We start from the raw sequence: 19683 nt of genomic DNA on the forward strand, positions 1-19683 counted from the left end.
TACGGGGGGTACATTTATACAGGGGGTCACTATGCGCAGGATACGGGGGGTACATTTATACAGGGGTCACTATGCGCAGGATACGGGGGGCACATTTATACAGGGGTCACTATGTGCAGGATACGGGGGGCACATTTATACAGGGGTCACTATGTGCAGGATACGGGGGGTACATTTATACAGGGGTCACTATGTGCAGGATACGGGGGGGTACATTTATACAGGGGTCACTATGTGCAGGATACGGGGGGGTACATTTATACAGGGGGTCACTATGTGCAGGATACGGGGGGTACATTTATACAGGGGGTCACTATGTGCAGGATACGGGGGGTACATTTATACAGGGGTCACTATGTGCAGGATACGGGGGGTACATTTATACAGGGGGTCACTATGTGCAGGATACGGGGGGTACATTTATACAGGGGGTCACTATGAGCAGGATACGGGGGGTACATTTATACAGGGGTCACTATGTGCAGGATACGGGGGGTACATTTATACAGGGGTCACTATGTGCAGGATACGGGGGGTACATTTATACAGGGGTCACTATGCACAGGATACGGGGGGTACATTTATACAGGGGTCACTATGCGCAGGATACGGGGGGTACATTTATACAGGGGTCACTATGCGCAGGATACGGGGGGTACATTTATACAGGGGGTCACTATGTGCAGGATACGGGGGGTACATTTATATAGGGGTCACTATAAGCAGGATACGGGGGGTACATTTATACAGGGGGTCACTATGAGCAGGATACGGGGGGTACATTTATACAGGGGGTCACTATGAGCAGGATACGGGGGGTACATTTATACAGGGGTCACTATGAGCAGGATACGGGGGGTACATTTATACAGGGGGTCACTATGTGCAGGATACGGGGGGTACATTTATACAGGGGTCACTATGTGCAGGATACGGGGGGTACATTTATACAGGGGGTCACTATGAGCAGGATACGGGGGGTACATTTATACAGGGGGTCACTATGCGCAGGATACGGGGGGTACATTTATACAGGGGGTCACTATGTGCAGGATACGGGGGGTACATTTATACAGGGGTCACTATGTGCAGGATACGGGGGGTACATTTATACAGGGGTCACTATGAGCAGGATACGGGGGGTACATTTATACAGGGGTCACTATGAGCAGGATACGGGGGGGTATATTTATACAGGGGGTCACTATGAGCAGGATACGGGGGGTACATTTATACAGGGGTCACTATGTGCAGGATACGGGGGGTACATTTATACAGGGGGTCACTATGTGCAGGATACGGGGGGTACATTTATACAGGGGTCACTATGAGCAGGATACGGGGGGGTACATTTATACAGGGGGTCACTATGTGCAGGATACGGGGGGGTACATTTATACAGGGGGTCACTATGTGCAGGATACGGGGGGTACATTTATACAGGGGGTCACTATGAGCAGGATACGGGGGGTAAATTTATACAGGGGTCACTATGTGCAGGATACGGGGGGGTACATTTATACAGGGGGTCACTATGTGCAGGATACGGGGGGTACATTTATACAGGGGTCACTATGTGCAGGATACGGGGGGTACATTTATACAGGGGGTCACTATGTGCAGGATACGGGGGGTACATTTATACAGGGGGTAACTATGTGCAGGATACGGGGGGGTACATTTATACAGGGGTCACTATGTGCAGGATACGGGGGGGTACATTTATACAGGGGGTCACTATGAGCAGGATACGGGGGGTACATTTATACAGGGGTCACTATGTGCAGGATACGGGGGGGTACATTTATACAGGGGGTCACTATGTGCAGGATACGGGGGGTACATTTATACAGGGGTCACTATGTGCAGGATACGGGGGGGTACATTTATACAGGGGGTCACTATGTGCAGGATACGGGGGGTACATTTATACAGGGGGTCACTATGTGCAGGATACGGGGGGTACATTTATACAGGGGTCACTATGTGCAGGATACGGGGGGGTACATTTATACAGGGGGTCACTATGAGCAGGATACGGGGGGTACATTTATACAGGGGGTCACTATGAGCAGGATACGGGGGGTACATTTATACAGGGGGTCACTATGTGCAGGATACGGGGGGGTACATTTATACAGGGGGTCACTATGAGCAGGATACGGGGGGTACATTTATACAGGGGGTCACTATGAGCAGGATACGGGGGGTACATTTATACAGGGGTCACTATGTGCAGGATACGGGGGGCACATTTATACAGGGGTCACTATGTGCAGGATACGGGGGGCACATTTATACAGGGGGTCACTATGAGCAGGATACGGGGGGTACATTTATACAGGGGTCACTATGTGCAGGATACGGGGGGTACATTTATACAGGGGTCACTATGTGCAGGATACGGGGGGTACATTTATACAGGGGTCACTATGTGCAGGATACGGGGGGTACATTTATACAGGGGTCACTATGTGCAGGATACGGGGGGTACATTTATACAGGGGTCACTATGTGCAGGATACGGGGGGTACATTTATACAGGGGGTCACTATGAGGAGGATACGGGGGGTACATTTATACAGGGGGTCACTATGAGCAGGATACGGGGGTACATTTATACAGGGGTCACTATGAGAAGGATACGGGGGGTACATTTATACAGGGGGTCACTATGAGAAGGATACGGGGGGTACATTTATAAAGGGGTCACTATGAGCAGGATACGGGGGGTACATTTATACAGGGGGTCACTATGTACAGGATACGGGGGGTACATTTATACAGGGGGTCACTATGTGCAGGATACGGGGGGTACATTTATACAGGGGTCACTATGAGCGGGATACGGGGGGTACATTTATACAGGGGTCACTATGTGCAGGATACGGGGGGTACATTTATACAGGGGGTCACTATGAGCGGGATACGGGGGGTACATTTATACAGGGGTCACTATGAGAAGGATACGGGGGGTACATTTATACAGGGGTCACTATGAGAAGGATACGGGGGGTACATTTATACAGGGGGTCACTATGTGCAGGATACGGGGGGGTACATTTATACAGGGGGTCACTATGAGCGGGATACGGGGGGTACATTTATACAGGGGTCACTATGAGAAGGATACGGGGGGTACATTTATACAGGGGTCACTATGAGCAGGATACGGGGGGTACATTTATACAGGGGTCACTATGAGCAGGATACGGGGGGTACATTTATACAGGGGTCACTATGAGCAGGATACGGGGGGTACATTTATACAGGGGTCACTATGAGCAGGATACGGGGGGTACATTTATACAGGGGGTCACTATGTGCAGGATACGGGGGGTACATTTATACAGGGGGTCACTATGAGCGGGATACGGGGGGTACATTTATACAGGGGGTCACTATGAGCGGGATACGGGGGGTACATTTATACAGGGGTCACTATGTGCAGGATACGGGGGGTACATTTATACAGGGGGTCACTATGAGCGGGATACGGGGGGTATATTTATACAGGGGTCACTATGTGCAGGATACGGGGGGTACATTTATACAGGGGGTCACTATGAGGAGGATACGGGGGGTACATTTATACAGGGGGTCACTATGAGAAGGATACGGGGGGTACATTTATAAAGGGGTCACTATGAGCAGGATACGGGGGGTAAATTTATACAGGGGGTCACTATGTGCAGGATACGGGGGGTACATTTATACAGGGGGTCACTATGAGCAGGATACTGGGGTACATTTATACAGGGGTCACTATGAGAAGGATACGGGGGGTACATTTATAAAGGGGTCACTATGAGCAGGATACGGGGGGTACATTTATACAGGGGGTCACTATGAGCAGGATACGGGGGGTACATTTATACAGGGGTCACTATGTGCAGGATACGGGGGGTACATTTATACAGGGGTCACTATGAGCAGGATACGGCGGGGTACATTTATACAGGGGGTCACTATGTGCAGGATACGGGGGGTACATTTATACAGGGGGTCACTATGAGGAGGATACGGGGGGTACATTTATACAGGGGGTCACTATGTGCAGGATACGGGGGGTACATTTATACAGGGGGTCACTATGTGCAGGATACGGGGGGTACATTTATACAGGGGGTCACTATGAGAAGGATACGGGGGGCACATTTATACAGGGGTCACTATGTGCAGGATACGGGGGGTACATTTATAAAGGGGTCACTATGAGAAGGATACGGGGGGCACATTTATACAGGGGTCACTATGAGCAGGATACGGGGGGTACATTTATACAGGGGGTCACTATGAGAAGGATACGGGGGGCACATTTATACAGGGGTCACTATGAGCAGGATACGGGGGGTACATTTATACAGGGGTCACTATGAGAAGGATACGGGGGGTACATTTATAAAGGGGTCACTATGTGCAGGATACGGGGGGTACATTTATACAGGGGTCACTATGAGAAGGATACGGGGGGCACATTTATACAGGGGTCACTATGAGCAGGATACGGGGGGTACATTTATACAGGGGTCACTATGAGCAGGATACGGGGGGTACATTTATAAAGGGGTCACTATGTGCAGGATACGGGGGGTACATTTATACAGGGGGTCACTATGTGCAGGATACGGGGGGTACATTTATACAGGGGTCACTATGAGCAGGATACTGGGGTACATTTATACAGGGGGTCACTATGAGCAGGATACATTTAGTTAGGGGGGGGGGTCAGTGGCCAAGATGGCGGCCATCCCCGACGCTGGAAACCCTATTAATAGTCATAATATTCCGTCAGTGATTGCCTCGTCCTGAGCGATGAATTTTTGGGTAATTTGAACACTTTTTTTTTCCTTTTTATTAACACAAAGTATAAATGAGTCGTCGGCGTTTCCTCTTTTAATTGGTGTGAACGCCGGGAGGGAACAAAGCCCTCCTCGTCTCCTCCACGTAAATAAGACGCCGATCCAGCCGAGCATTTCCATCTCGCATCAACCGCTCGCAGCCACCAGAGATTTCATGCAAATTATGTTTCCTGGGGCGAAGTTAACACGGCAGATAAACCTTAACGAAATTACGTAAGGAGAGCGCGCGGCGACCCTGCAAGAGGAACGGCGCCAAAGACGCCAGAAACCTGCGTGACAAGACAAGATTATAAAAGAAGAAGTTACATTGTATCGGTTCATCTCCACAATCCCTCATAAGAACCCATCAACCTGCCCACTGGGGCCCTTGGGTCTCGGTTGGGGCCACATTTCAAATCGTACAATCATTAAGGGGTCCCAGAATCATGGTGGGGCCAAGAAAGACTGTAGAGTGAAATATACTTGGTCTTTCAATTCGTCTCCACTATCAAGATCTCTGATTGCTGTCAGTGAACAGGAGAATTCTGTTTTACATACAGAGGCTGAAATCATGTTCTGACCTAAACACAGCTGAGGGTTTGCTACAATTGTATCCACAATCCTCTGTGACAGCCTGGAACCCCAGTCTGATAAAATTTATCAGTGCAGGTCAAATGTAAAACTATCATGACAAGAGAAACATTGTGCGGATGCAATTGTAGCAAATCCTTCGCAGTGTAAAGTGCTAGTTCTGTTAAGGTTTTCATCCTCTACTTGCTGTCACTGAATGGAAGCGTTCTTGTTCATGTCCAAACCTGTTCTGACCGTGTCTAACTGACACAGGTGAATGGTTCGTTACAGTGTATCAGAGCCCTCTTTTACAGAAAGCTGTGTATCTCATCAGCTTTTCATTCACTGACAGCCTGCTAGAAGCGCTTGCATGTATTCAGGGGTGTTGTCTGGAATACACAGACATGAATGCTGGATCTTGCCCCCAAACAAGGTGCTTGAGGGTAAATACTGATGGCGCCCCCAGTGGCGAAGACCGGAATGGCAACCATTTTTTTAAACTTTTGATTGAGGGTGAAGGGGGTCACTTTATTTTTTAAATTAACTATTGACATTCAGACTATCGGGGGATGGGCTGTCGGATATTTGCCTGTTCTGTCATTTCACCCAGAGCGGCCGATGTTGGTGATCCAGGGATTATGCTAAACCTCGGAGCGAGCGCGGCTCCCCAATTCCAAGCGAGGGCTTGTTGAGCGTCTGGAGTTTGACGTCGGGTTCTACATTCTCGCTCGCTGCCCTTCACAGGCGTCCTCTACAATCCTGGCCTGTTTCCCCTCCTTGCATGCTCTCTGCCTGCCACAAAGTTAGTCAAGCAAGCAGTGATGTAGGAACAGGCAGCGGGAGGGAGAGGGGAGATGCCCTTATCTCAGCTCATCAAATATACAAGGTGGAGGCAGCAAATGGGGGTGGGGGGGGGGGTCATTAATTATTGAAATGCAGGCAAAACAAAATACAGAACAGCAAAAAACAGCTGCCGCTTCCAAGGCCAACACAAAACAGCACAAAAATGAGCCGCGGCAGGAGGGTGAGGGGTGCGGAGCGCCGCGCTACAGTTGTGGCTATCGAGAAACGCGCACGTAGAAAAGGTTAATGCGGACACGTGCGTAAAAAAAAAAACGTGGAATAGATGAAGATCTGATAGAACCGAAGCACAACCCAAAGTCACTGACCCGGCTGTAATAGATGACAGCCACGTCTATAGCCATGTATGGATTTAAAGGGGCAGCTGCGGAATTATCAGCTGCAGAGTGTAAAGTAACACAGTGATCGAGGCTGCCAGGAGGAACTAGGAGAGTGAAAAAAAAAAGTCTCGCAGTTCGGGATTCGGAGTAAATTCACTGACCAGCCCCTAAATATTTCCAGATCTATACTGTAAGAATCCGTGTTATGCATCTGTACTCTCCCCACAGAAGGAGATGTCGTTCCTATATTACACTGCAAAAAAAAAAATACATTTATATCAATGAGATAACATAGAAAATGAATGCGCCAGATGACGACTTTAACCGTCGGAGGGTAAAAGTCGTCACCTGGCGCATGAGTTTTTATATCTTTAGTCCAATTGACTTTAAAAGGGGGTTTTCTGTGATTTTACATTGAAGGTCCAACCTTTGGAAAAGTCTTCAAGGGGAGATTTATGGGGGTCCGAACAGAACAGCAGAATGAAGGAGCTTCAGCGCTCCAGCCCCTTCACTGCAGTCCCGCATGTGAAGACATCCATGCACGTGTGGCTGCATCTGGTACTGCAGCTCAGACTATTCAAGTCAAGGGGGCCGAGCGGCAATGCCGGGTGCGTTGGGTACTTCGGGGCTGCACTGCTATTCAGTGGGGGGGGTCCCAGAGGTCGGACAACCATCAGTCACACATTGATGGCAATAGGATAAGTTTCTGTCCGCGTCTTGCGGTCCTCAGACAGGATAAAATGACAGACAGGTGTGTCGAGCCCCCCCAGGTGTCGAGTTGCGTCTAATCCCAGGTCCGAAAAACTTGTCAAAACAGAACTTTAATCTCCCGGTGCGGATGAGAAGTGACGATCGATTGATATTTGCACATTTCTCCCGGATCGGAGAGTAATGAGGGGGTGTCAGCTCTCCTCCTCCTGATATATGCGGCTTAAAATATGAAGCGTCTAGACGACCGACCGACGTCCTGCGCCAACGGCGAAAAATAAAAACCCAGAAGAAGGAAAGTTTCAATTTGGACTTTTGAAAGATTGGAAAATGATAGGAGAAGGTATGAAGATGAATGGCTGCCGGCTGCCGGCGACTAATAAATCAATCACACCTTCTCATCTCAGCAGATTACTGCAGTAAGCAAAAAAAAAAACGGCTCCTAACTCGCCGTCTATGGAAAACGGCTGACAGCATCAACACCGACGAGCAGCAAAGTGTAATTAGAACATTTCTACCGGCTCGACAACGCAGGATAAATCCCACGGGGGGCGCCATCGAGTATTAGCAGTCGCGATTAGTATATGGGCTATAGGAAGGCGTCTGCGCAGGATAAGCTGTAGATGTCTGAGAGGTGGGGACCCACGTCTAAGACCCCCAGATATGAGAAGAAGAGGGGTCACTTGCTTTGCCCAGCTGTTTTTGTAACTCCCATAGACACGAATGGGGAGACGTGCGCAGAAACGTCGCCATTTATTCTCCGCCTGGATCCCTGTATTTCCATCCTAAATCTAAAATTTTTAGCGATGAGATTACAAATAGAAAAATGAATGCGCCAGATGACGACTTTCACCGTCTGAGAGTAAAAGTCGTCATCTGGCGCATGTTTTTTTTATATCTTTAGTCCATTTGACTTTGAAACGGGTTTTCTGGGATTTTACATTGAAGGTTTATGGGGGTCCGAACAGATCAGCAGAAAGAAACAGCTGCGGTGATAAAGCCCCTTCACTGAAGTACCTCACGCGGTGACATCATGTGCGGCAGCTCAGACTATTCTAGTGAACGGGGCAGAGCGGCAGTGCCCTGTGTGTCGGGTACTCCGGGGCTGCAGTGCTCCACTGCCTCTTCCTTCTGCTGATCAGGTGGGGTCCCAGAGGTCGGACACTCACCAGTCACATATTGATGTGAATGGGGAGAGACATGCGCATGTCTGCAAAAACCGCGCCATTCATTCTCCACTTGGACGCCAGGAGACCCTCGTTCTCCCGATAGGTGGATATGCCATGTCTGGGATGATGAGGATACCCTTTTATTTTTCCCAGTGCCGGGACTCCCACCAGTCAGCAGAATAAAAAAGGAGCCATGACGCAGTCAATGTTAATCTAGGCACAGCGCTGCAGTACCAGGCACAACCACACCTGTATGTACGGCGCTGTGCCCGGATAAACATTGAGGGATCGCGCGGCCCCTTTATTCTGCAGATCAATGGGAGCCCCATTAGTCCCTACCAATCATCCTTTCTAAGGATAGGCCATCAATTAAGAGGTCCCGTAACATTTTGCCCATTGGACCCTTCTGGACAAATAAATCGCCGGACAAATCCCCCAAATAATTCTGTAGTGGCGCAGATGCAGGTGCATAAGACGTCTGCCTTAAAGGGTCATCCAATCTTGTTTAGCAACTTTCAAACACCATTTTCATGCTCACTGCTTGCTGTCAATGAATGGAAACAATCATTTGAAACAATCATTTTACATTCAGAGGCTGTAAACTGTACAGACCAATTACTTATTACCGCTGAGGGTTTGTTACAAGCATGCATAGTGTTTGAAAGTGCTAACGACACAGATTGGATGACCTTTAAGGCAGAGTCTTATGCACCTGCATTGGCCGTTGGCGTGGCTGCCGCAATGGGACATAAAAATATTCGGATTTACCCTTCATGGCTCAAGAAAAGCAGGGTGAAAACTCCTATTTTAGCTTCAATGAAGACCATGTTGGCAGTCACCCAGCTTTACCAGAAACAGATAGAACTGGGATACGCTATAAATCAAGGGACAGCAACCTTCGGCACTCCGGCTGTTGTGAAACTACGATTCCCAGCATGCCCTGACAGGCAAAGGCTGTCAGGGCATGCTGGGAATCGTAGTTTTACAACAGCTTGGAGTGCACAAGGTTGCTGACCCCTGCCATAAATGTTTGATTGGTGGGGGCGCAACAGCTGAGACCCTCACTGATCACAAGGAGGGGGGTTCGGGTACCAGCCTGCGGACTGGACTGAAGAGCTGCCTGCTCGTACGCGGACTTCGAGACCTCCTTAGGCTATAATGAAGAGTCAGCGAGGGTCCGCTCCTCCCAGCATCTTGTGAGGGTCCCAGTGATGAGGATAGGACAAATGTTATTGGTGGGAAAAAGCCGAAAGACGTTGGTCTGCCGGCAACTTCCTGTCTGTGTCTGTCAGAGCATGCTGGGAGTTGTAGTCTCACGCAGTAATCGGCGATGAACAGGGTGGTCTTACCTTATTGGACCACTTATAGGCCTGGAGCAGCTGGCTGTATAGGGGGGTCTTGTCGTGGACAGGATCCAGACTCAGTAACCCGCTGTTATGGAGCGGATGGTTTTCCGACGGTTTCCCGACCAAGTTACTGAGACGTTCGAGTTCACTGAGGAGAAAGAAGAGACATCGAGGTCATCAACAACTGCGGATCTCGCCGGTTATTATACTACAACTCCCAAGGCCATGATGTGAGGAGTGGGAGAGTTATATAGTGGAAGGAGAAGGTTCCCACAGCAGCACAGAGTATTTCAGAAGTGTGTGTGTATAAGTGTGTGTCTGTCTTGTGGGGGGGGGCAGTGACCTGTCCATGCAGTTTCACATATCAATGCTGTGCCCCCCTATTCAGCCACTGCAAGATTCCGGTCATTGTACCATTTTAAAAGATCTGTGCTTGCTGTCAACTAATAAGAACTTCTCATTCACACCCAGAGGGCTGAAAACCTGTACAGACCTAATCCTTCTAACAGCTGAGGGCTTACCTAGGACTCCAGACTGATACATTGTTGCAAAGTATAAAAGATTTGTGCTGCTGATGTGTTTACACTGGATACATTGTAACAACAACCCCTCAGCTGTGAGAAGTATTAGGTTAAGTGTTTTCAGCCTGTGGATGCTCTTATTCACTGACAACAAGCAGAGATATTGTAAAATGGAGACAGGTTGTAGAACAGACATGGCATACTGGGACTTGTAGTTCCACAATGCAACACAGAGGACCCCAAACTGCACCCCCTCAGTCATGTGACATCGCAGTTGCCCTTAGCAACCCCCTCCCCGGCAGTGTCCGTACTTGAGGTCCCGGTTGACGCAGTGCAGGTTGTCCTGGAAGTCGCTGATGAAGGCTCTCTCCCGGGCCTCCTGGCTCTCCTTGTTCTTCATGCCATCCTTCAGGCAGTCAAACACCCGGGAGACACTGGAGCGCAGGGCCTGGATGGAGTGAATGGCCTGGGAGAAGGCCTCCAGGTTTACCCCGACATTCAACGGATCCGCCATCATCTCGTACAGCGGCTGCCGTAGGAACCGTCCCCTGCTGATGACGTCACGGACTCGCAAGGGACGTCGGGAGTTGTAGTGAGAAGTGCGGCTGGCGTCCTGTGCCGCCGCTGAGGGCTGGGAACGTCGTGTGACATGTGAAAGGAGAAACTTCTGACGTGAAGTAATGTTCTTATAACTAGCAGTATTATCATAGTACCATGTGCAATTCAGGGGTCTGGGAAAGCTGGGTGATAACCAATATGGCGGCTATTCCATTAACACTCAGCTTTCCTGCACTCCTGAATAGCAAATGACGAGCATGACATGTAGCACTGCCTCACCAAACAGACTTGCCAATCAGGAGTCTAATCTGGGAGCAGAAATGTCGGCCATATTGGCTACAACAAAGTCTGCTCACCTGACACAGAGCATTTTCCTTTTTTTATTGATTGTTATCATCCATCTTTTCCAAGTTCCTGAGTGCCAAAATTATCTTGCCATGCAGCAATTTGGTGTGAGTATGGCAGCTCTGCCACTCAGGAGCCTAGGAAAGCTGGGTGAAGTGACGAGTCATATCAGTGGTCACCCAGATACAGACCTGACTAGGTAGCGGCTGAATATAACATTTAACGGTTTGACGGAAGGCCTCTGCTTGCTGTCAGTGACTGGGAACATTCTTGTTAACATCCAGAATATGAAAATCTGTCCTGACTTTTCACAGCTGTAATTTGCTACAATTGTATCCAGTCTATATAATCCCTGTCAGGTATTTACAGCAGCAAAATTCTCTCTCCTGTGCTAAAAGTTTACTACAATGTATCGGCGTAGATAAAAATGTATCCGCTTGGGCTGTTTACCTCACACAGGGTTGTTTAGACTGGATACGATTGTAGCAAACCCCCAGTTGTGAGAAGTATCAGGTTGGATGAATGTTTCCATTCACTGACAAGAAACAGAGCTCTTGATATCACTCTGATCCTGCATCTGTATAGTGAAGAGGATGAATATTCCTTCTAGAGATTATTTAGGGATCTGATATTGATAAAAATTCCAAACATGAATCAGCAGTACGTTGGAGCGCGGGTCATTTCTCACCGTCGTTTCATCGCGGTTTTATCGATTCCCTTCACTGTTTGCAGATACATCAGCCGCCGACTGCAGGGAGCGAGGTCGTCGTCCGTGTAGCTACGAAACGCGCTGAGGATGGAGGTGTAAGTAATGGGGTGTAATAATAGGGTCACCAGACGGGGTGGGGGGGGCACACAACATAAGTGGATCGTCAAATGATGTCATGTGATTATTGCACGATGATGTCATCACCCTATATGACATATCCTAGAGAGGGTGACGTCATCAGATACACCGGCCAATGACATTTTACTGCCCCCTATGGAGGAAATTATGTCCTATTACTAGGTAATTAAAGGGCACCTCCAATTCTGAAACTTTCTATTAGATTTGGTGTTTCAATTCCTCACCATGTTCAAGATCTCTGCTTGCTGCCTGTGAACATTCTTGTTTGTGACTTAATACTGTCATAATACTTCTCACAGCTGAGGGTTTGTTACATTGTATCCCGTCTCGACAAAACACAACAGCAGCACAAATCTCTCTGCGCTGATAGTTTGTGACAATGTATCAGGTGCAGGTAAAATGTATCAGTCTGGAGTCCACAGAGGAGAATTGGGGGCTCATTGCCCTGTTGTACTGGTGATGTTATCCCCCCCCCCCCCATCCAGAAACAGAGCCCCTCGTGTCTATGGGATGTGTCTGGTGTTCAAGTGAATGGGGCTGAGCTGCAATGCCAGACACGACCATGAGGAGGTGTGGCGCTGTTTCTGGAGGAGCAGCCGTGTTTTTCTAATCTCATACAAAACCGTTAACATTAGCAAACAATGGAGGGGTAAACTGGGCAGAACAGAACCAGCGCCGTTAGTGCGGCCCCATTATGACGCCTACTATGGGGACCCTTCTAATTCTATGCCTGATTATAGCAATCGATTTCTAAGACTTAGCGATGACCGCTGGTAAAATTGAGGCTAAAACAAGTGCCGTGAGCAGAAAAATGCAAACAAATCTCATATTATCGCGCCATAATTTGCGACTTTTTGACATCCGAGAACTGCCATAAAGCTTCCCTTAGGCCTTGTTCACACTGGGTTTTTTTGCAGGCAGAAAAAATCTGCCTTAGAATTCCCTCAGGAATTTTTTGGGCAGATTTTGACCTGCTTGCGCTTTTTTTTCCCAGTTTTCGCAACGTTTTTTCATCCGCGGCCATTCAACCTAATGCAAGGACAGCTGGCGAAAAACGGAACAGAGTGCCATGGGTTTTTTCTGCCTCCAATTGATTTTAATGGGTGGTCAAAGGTGGAAACCGCGGCAAGAAAGGACATGCCGCTTTTTTTTCCCGCGAGCGGCCAAAAGTTGCCTGGGGAAACCATCTGCCTCCCATTGAAATCAATGGGGAGCAATTTCAGCCGTTTTTTGGCGCTGATTCCGACAACCTATCCGCTTAAAAATCAGCGCAGAAAAACTCAGTGTGAACAGGACCTTAGTCTTTTCTATGTTCCATCCGTTTCTGGGAAAGCTGAGTGGCCACCAATATGGCTACTATAAGGCCTTGTTCACACGTGTGGGTTTCCGCACAGAAATCCGCGCCAAATCTGACGACAACCCGCATCCCATGCATGTGAATGAGGTTTCCGGATTGTATGACGACGGGGTTTATCCTCATGCGGATCCGCGGCAGAAATCCGATGGTAATATTTCTCCCCGTGTCGAATAATCCGGCATGTTGGGTAATCTGTCATCTATCCCGTCACATGTTCATTATTTCTGGATCGGGGGAGATCACTCGCTGACCTTGGCAGACAATATCATAGAGGCGGGGGTGAGCGGCGGGAGGAGGATGGGGGGAGTGATTATTCTCTCCGCTTCTTCTCCATTTTTCTCTTGTAACGTTCCAATACAGAAAAGATTGATTTGCTTTCCATAAGTGGCGGCTGCGAAGTTCCAGATTTCCGTGTTGTTGGTTCAGCAGAAAATGCCGCTCTCCGGCTCCAACCGTCCGGAAGATGATTGGGCAGCAGAATTTAACCCCCGGCGCGCTGAACTAGCTTGAAATCTCAATATAATATCATGTGACCCAGCACGCCCTGTAACTGCGACCCCTTTGCCCCTTATGATCTGTTCTTTAGCCCAAAAAAGGTTCCATCCAAAAAAAAGGTGGAGAATTACGGCATAAACTTTACCCTTAAAGGGGTTTTCCTTATTTAAAGGGGCCCGATTATCACCTTTCCACAGGATAGATGATAATTGTCTGTTCGCTGGGACCTCCACCGATCTCCGTACCCCCTGTCCACAGTGAGGAGGGCCTGGAAAGGAGCGGTGGTCGAGTATGCGTCTATTTGAATGACGGGAACGGTCGAGTACAGCGCTCAGCTTTTTCCGTCAGTCCCTTAGTTATTGAATGGAGCGGCAGACATATTGTCGACCCCCGCTCCGTTTAAGCTCCTCCTCACTACAGTGGGTACAGGGAGGAGGAACAGAGGTTTCAGGACCCTGATTCTCGCAATCGGTGGGGGTCGCAGCGATCAGACAATTATCCTGTAGATTGGTGATAATTGTCGATTGTGGTCCAACCCCTTTAAGGATCTTAAAATAGGCTATTATTATCAATGGTGGGGGTCCGATACTGATGACTGAAGGGGCACCAGCGAGCGCAGCGTCCTTTTCATTCTTTACCAGGCTCAGCGCCGCCGTACATTTAGTATTTGATGTGCCGTTTATTACAGTTAAATGGGACTGAGCTGCAGTACCAGGCACAACCACTACCAATTACATGGCGCTGTGTCTGGTAACTAATGATGGCAGCGCTCGCCCCTTCACTCTGATCGGCGGGAGTAACGGGTGTCGGATATTGATGGCTATCGTAGGGATAGAATTTAAGGACAAAACTAAATATTAGTAATTATTACAAATAAATACAATAAAATTCCTTTAATCCAGCATCTGATAATCCGTCAGATCTTTATCAAGGTTCTCTGGTCTTTTACAACTAAACATTATTGATAATTGGGCACTTATCAGGCCCCATTGATCCTGGATTAAAGGAATTTTACCAAAATGTGTAAAAAATACATAAAATAGTTTAAGATTCTATAAAAAATACTTTCAAAATAATGTAAATATAATCTGATAATAATAGATCGTAATTTAAAACTTGACTTTAGTTATCTAATACCGATCTTGAGGTACATCACTTCATACTCCATTCACATCCATAGCTGCAATAAATCTCTCTGGCTGCAGGAACTCCATTCTCAATACCACCTCCTGCTGGTTCAGTATCTGTACAATGCGTGCTCTGCTGTGTTGCATTGTAGGAGATAGAGTATACACACCGGGCACGCTACATATTATATGAAATATATATATTTCTCCATACAACGAAATCTCCGCAGCAGAATCTATCGCATTCGGAAACTTTATTTAATCTTCTGAAACTTTTGGATTTATGTTTAAGCTATAGACCAGCAAAATGATAATTGCAGCTCTAGAAGTGATTTGAGTTAAAAAAAAATATTTACCGCCACCTTCCACACTACAATAATATATACAAGGTTAAAGTGAATCTTCAGTATTAATTATAGATAAACAGTAGAGTCACTTTCTGAGTACAAGCCTAACATCCTGTATTATACTCCAGAGCTGCACTCACTATTCTGCTGGTGGAGTCACTGTGTACATACATTACATTACTTATCCTGTACTGATCCTGAGTTACATCCTGTATTATACTCCAGAGCTGCACTCACTATTCTGCTGGTGGAGTCACTGTGTACATACATTACATTACTTATCCTGTACTGATCCTGAGTTACATCCTGTATTATACTCCAGAGCTGCACTCACTATTCTGCTGGTGGAGTCACTGTGTACATACATTACATTACTTATCCTGTACTGATCCTGAGTTATATCCTGTATTATACTCCAGAGCTGCACTCACTATTCTGCTGGTGGAGTCACTGTGTACATTACATTACTTATCCTGTACTGATCCTGAGTTACATCCTGTATTATACTCCAGAGCTGCACTCACTATTCTGCTGCTGGAGTCACTGTGTACATACATTACTTATCCTGTACTGATCCTGAGTTATATCCTGTATTATACTCCAGAGCTGCACTCACTATTCTGCTGGTGGAGTCACTGTGTACATACATTACATTACTTATCCTGTACTGATCCTGAGTTACATCCTGTATTATACTCCAGAGCTGCACTCACTATTCTGCTGCTGGAGCCACTGTGTACATACATTACTTATCCTGTACTGACCCTGAGTTACATCCTGTATTATACTCCAGAGCTGCACTCACTATTCTGCTGGTGGAGTCACTGTGTACATACATTACATTACTTATCCTGTACTGATCCTGAGTTACATCCTGTATTATACTCCAGAGCTGCACTCACTATTCTGCTGGTGGAGTCACTGTGTACATACATTACATTACTTATCCTGTACTGATCCTGAGTTATATCCTGTATTATACTCCAGAGCTGCACTCACTATTCTGCCGGTGGAGTCACTGTGTACATACATTACATTACTTATCCTGTACTGATCCTGAGTTATATCCTGTATTATACTCCAGAGCTGCACTCCCTATTCTGCTGGTGGAGTCACTGTGTACATACATTACATTACTTATCCTGTACTGATCCTGAGTTATATCCTGTATTATACTCCAGAGCTGCACTCACTATTCTGCCGGTGGAGTCACTGTGTACATACATTACATTACTTATCCTGTACTGATCCTGAGTTATATCCTGTATTATACTCCAGAGCTGCACTCTTGATTCTACAGCTTCCGAGCTGAAATCTCACAGCATCCCCTACTTATTGAGTGTCTGCACAGCACTTGCTCTGGTGATTTACAAACAGATCCCCATATCTCAGCTTACTGGACCCTTTTGGTGGGAATAAAATATTTGGGTTAAATTAAGTCACAGCTGGTTTTTGAGTTAGGTTTCGAGTGACTCCTCCACCCACGTCGTCTCCTCCTCTGGCTCTCCTGTTAATCTTATTTATACCTGTCAAAAAGCAAAATTGAAAATCAAAGTCAATTGGTAAATTCAAACTACAACCAATTCACGTTCTCAGTCCTCAGAAAATCATTTGCAGACCACATCCGTCTTTTACAAGGTCACACCCCATTAGATTAATTGACGTACCTTATTCTAGAAGCATAAATCTCTTTACATCACATATTGTCCTTCCCCTGCCGGTAACCACAATACTCACACTTAGCGCAGAGGAAGAGTTCTGTCATCTGCTTTATGTAAGGCCCAAACTAATCAACATGCAGCAACGTCATCTGTACCCAAGAAAACCTTAAACAATGGACGACCCATCACTCCTGTAACATATGGACAAAGTCATTCTGGCAAGCCTTGATTCCATTATACAAAATATAGGTACTTCTACCACTACTACAATACTGCCCCCTATGTACTAAAATATAACTACTATAATACTGCTCCTATATACAATAATATAACTACTATAATACTGCTCTCTATATACAAGAATATAACTACTATAATACTGCTCCTATATACAAGAATATAACTACTAAAATACTGCCCCCTATATACAATATAACTACTATAATACTGACCCTATATACAAGAATATAACTACTATAATACTGCTCCCTATATACAAGAATATAACTACTATAATACTGCCCCCTATATACAAGAATATAACTACTATAATACTGCCCCTATATACAAGAATATAACTACTATAATACTGCTCCTATATACAAGAATATAACTACTATAATACTGCCCCTATATACAAGAATATAACTACAATAATACTGCCCCCTCTATACAAGAATATAACTACTATAATACTGCCCCCTATATACAAGAATATAACTACTATAATACTGCTCCCTATATACAAGAATATAACTACTATAATACTGCCCCTATATACAAGAATATAACTACTATAATACTGCTCCTATATACAAGAATATAACTACTATAATACTGCCCCTATATACAAGACTATAACTACTATAATACTGCCCCCTATATACAAGAATATAACTACTATAATACTGCTCCTATATACAAGAATATAACTACTATAATACTGCCCCTATATACAACAATATAACTACTATAATACTGCTCCTATATACAAGAATATAACTACTATAATACTGCTCCTATATACAAGAATATAACTACTATAATACTGCCCCCTATATACAAGAATATAACTACTATAATACTGAGCCTATATACAAGAATATAACTACTATAATACTGCCTCCTATATACAAGAATATAACTATTATAATACTGCCCCTATATACAAGAATATAACTACTATAATACTGCTCCTATATACAAGAATATAACTACTATAATACTGCCCCTATATATAAGAATATAACTACTATAATACTGCCCCTATATACAAGAATATAACTACTATAATACTGACCCTATATACAAGAATATAACTACTATAATACTGCCCCTATATACAAGAATATAACTACTATAATACTGCTCCTATATACAAGAATATAACTACTATAATACTGCCCCCTATATACAAGAATATAACTACTATAATACTGCTCCTATATACAAGAATATAACTACTATAATACTGCCCCTATATACAACAATATAACTACTATAATACTGCTCCTATATACAAGAATATAACTACTATAATACTGCTCCTATATACAAGAATATAACTACTATAATACTGCCCCCTATATACAAGAATATAACTACTATAATACTGAGCCTATATACAAGAATATAACTACTATAATACTGCCTCCTATATACAAGAATATAACTATTATAATACTGCCCCTATATACAAGAATATAACTACTATAATACTGCTCCTATATACAAGAATATAACTACTATAATACTGCCCCTATATATAAGAATATAACTACTATAATACTGCCCCTATATACAAGAATATAACTACTATAATACTGACCCTATATACAAGAATATAACTACTATAATACTGCCCCTATATACAAGAATATAACTACTATAATACTGCTCCTATATACAAGAATATAACTACTATAATACTGCCCCCTATATACAAGAATATAACTACTATAATACTGCTCCTATATACAAGAATATAACTACTATAATACTGCTCCTATATACAAGAATATAACTACTATAATACTGTCCCTTATGGATAACAGAACTGAGCAGACCCTAAGGTGAATGACATTAGTGCATGAGTGTTATTGATTTGGGAATATAGCAGGAATAGTCTCTCTTTTTGGTAGCAGATTATTATTAATAGAACCAGGTCAGTTTGTCTTTGCCAGTTCTCCGCTCCAAACTTAAATGCAGTTACTTACAAAACTTTAGGTATTTTGTGTAAATTTTCCAGGGATTCTGTTATCCAGTCCTAAAAACACGAGTAGTAGTAAATTATAGTTCCAGATGGCCTGTACTCTGCTTTGGTTCGGCACAGTAGACACTGCTAAATATTCTTTATAACAGGGTCAACATATAGAACTAGACTAGTGACTGTGCTGTGTGCATGAAGACATGTAACATATACAAGCTGTATGTATAATTATATACAGAAGATGCCCAGGTTATACCAGCATGCTCCATATCACTATATACAAGAAGATGTATAACTTATACCAGCTGTACATATATAATTATATACAGTAGATACCCAGGTTATACCAGCATGCTCCATATCACTGTATACAAGAAGATGTATAACTTATACCAGCTGTA

General features: G+C 45.2%; 1 protein-coding gene across 2 annotated transcripts in view; it reads right to left on the bottom strand.

Moving 5' to 3' along the window:
• Positions 1-10904, bottom strand: part of MED27 (mediator complex subunit 27) — a 151133-nt gene extending 140229 nt beyond the window's left edge. The window contains exons 1-2 of one of the 2 annotated variants that reach the window (XM_075834697.1): positions 10648-10904; positions 9819-9963 (exon numbers count right to left, since the gene is read on the bottom strand). In XM_075834697.1, coding sequence (XP_075690812.1) covers positions 9819-9963; positions 10648-10853 — 351 coding nt within the window. In that variant the 5' untranslated portion in view covers positions 10854-10904. The remainder of the gene's footprint in view (positions 1-9818; positions 9964-10647) is intronic. The other variant, XM_075834696.1, reaches the window with a different exon arrangement.
• Between the last annotated feature and the right edge of the window lie 8779 nt (positions 10905-19683).

Source organism: Rhinoderma darwinii, chromosome 8 (assembly GCF_050947455.1).
Source record: "Rhinoderma darwinii isolate aRhiDar2 chromosome 8, aRhiDar2.hap1, whole genome shotgun sequence".
In the NCBI taxonomy this organism is placed as follows: domain Eukaryota; kingdom Metazoa; phylum Chordata; class Amphibia; order Anura; family Rhinodermatidae; genus Rhinoderma; species Rhinoderma darwinii.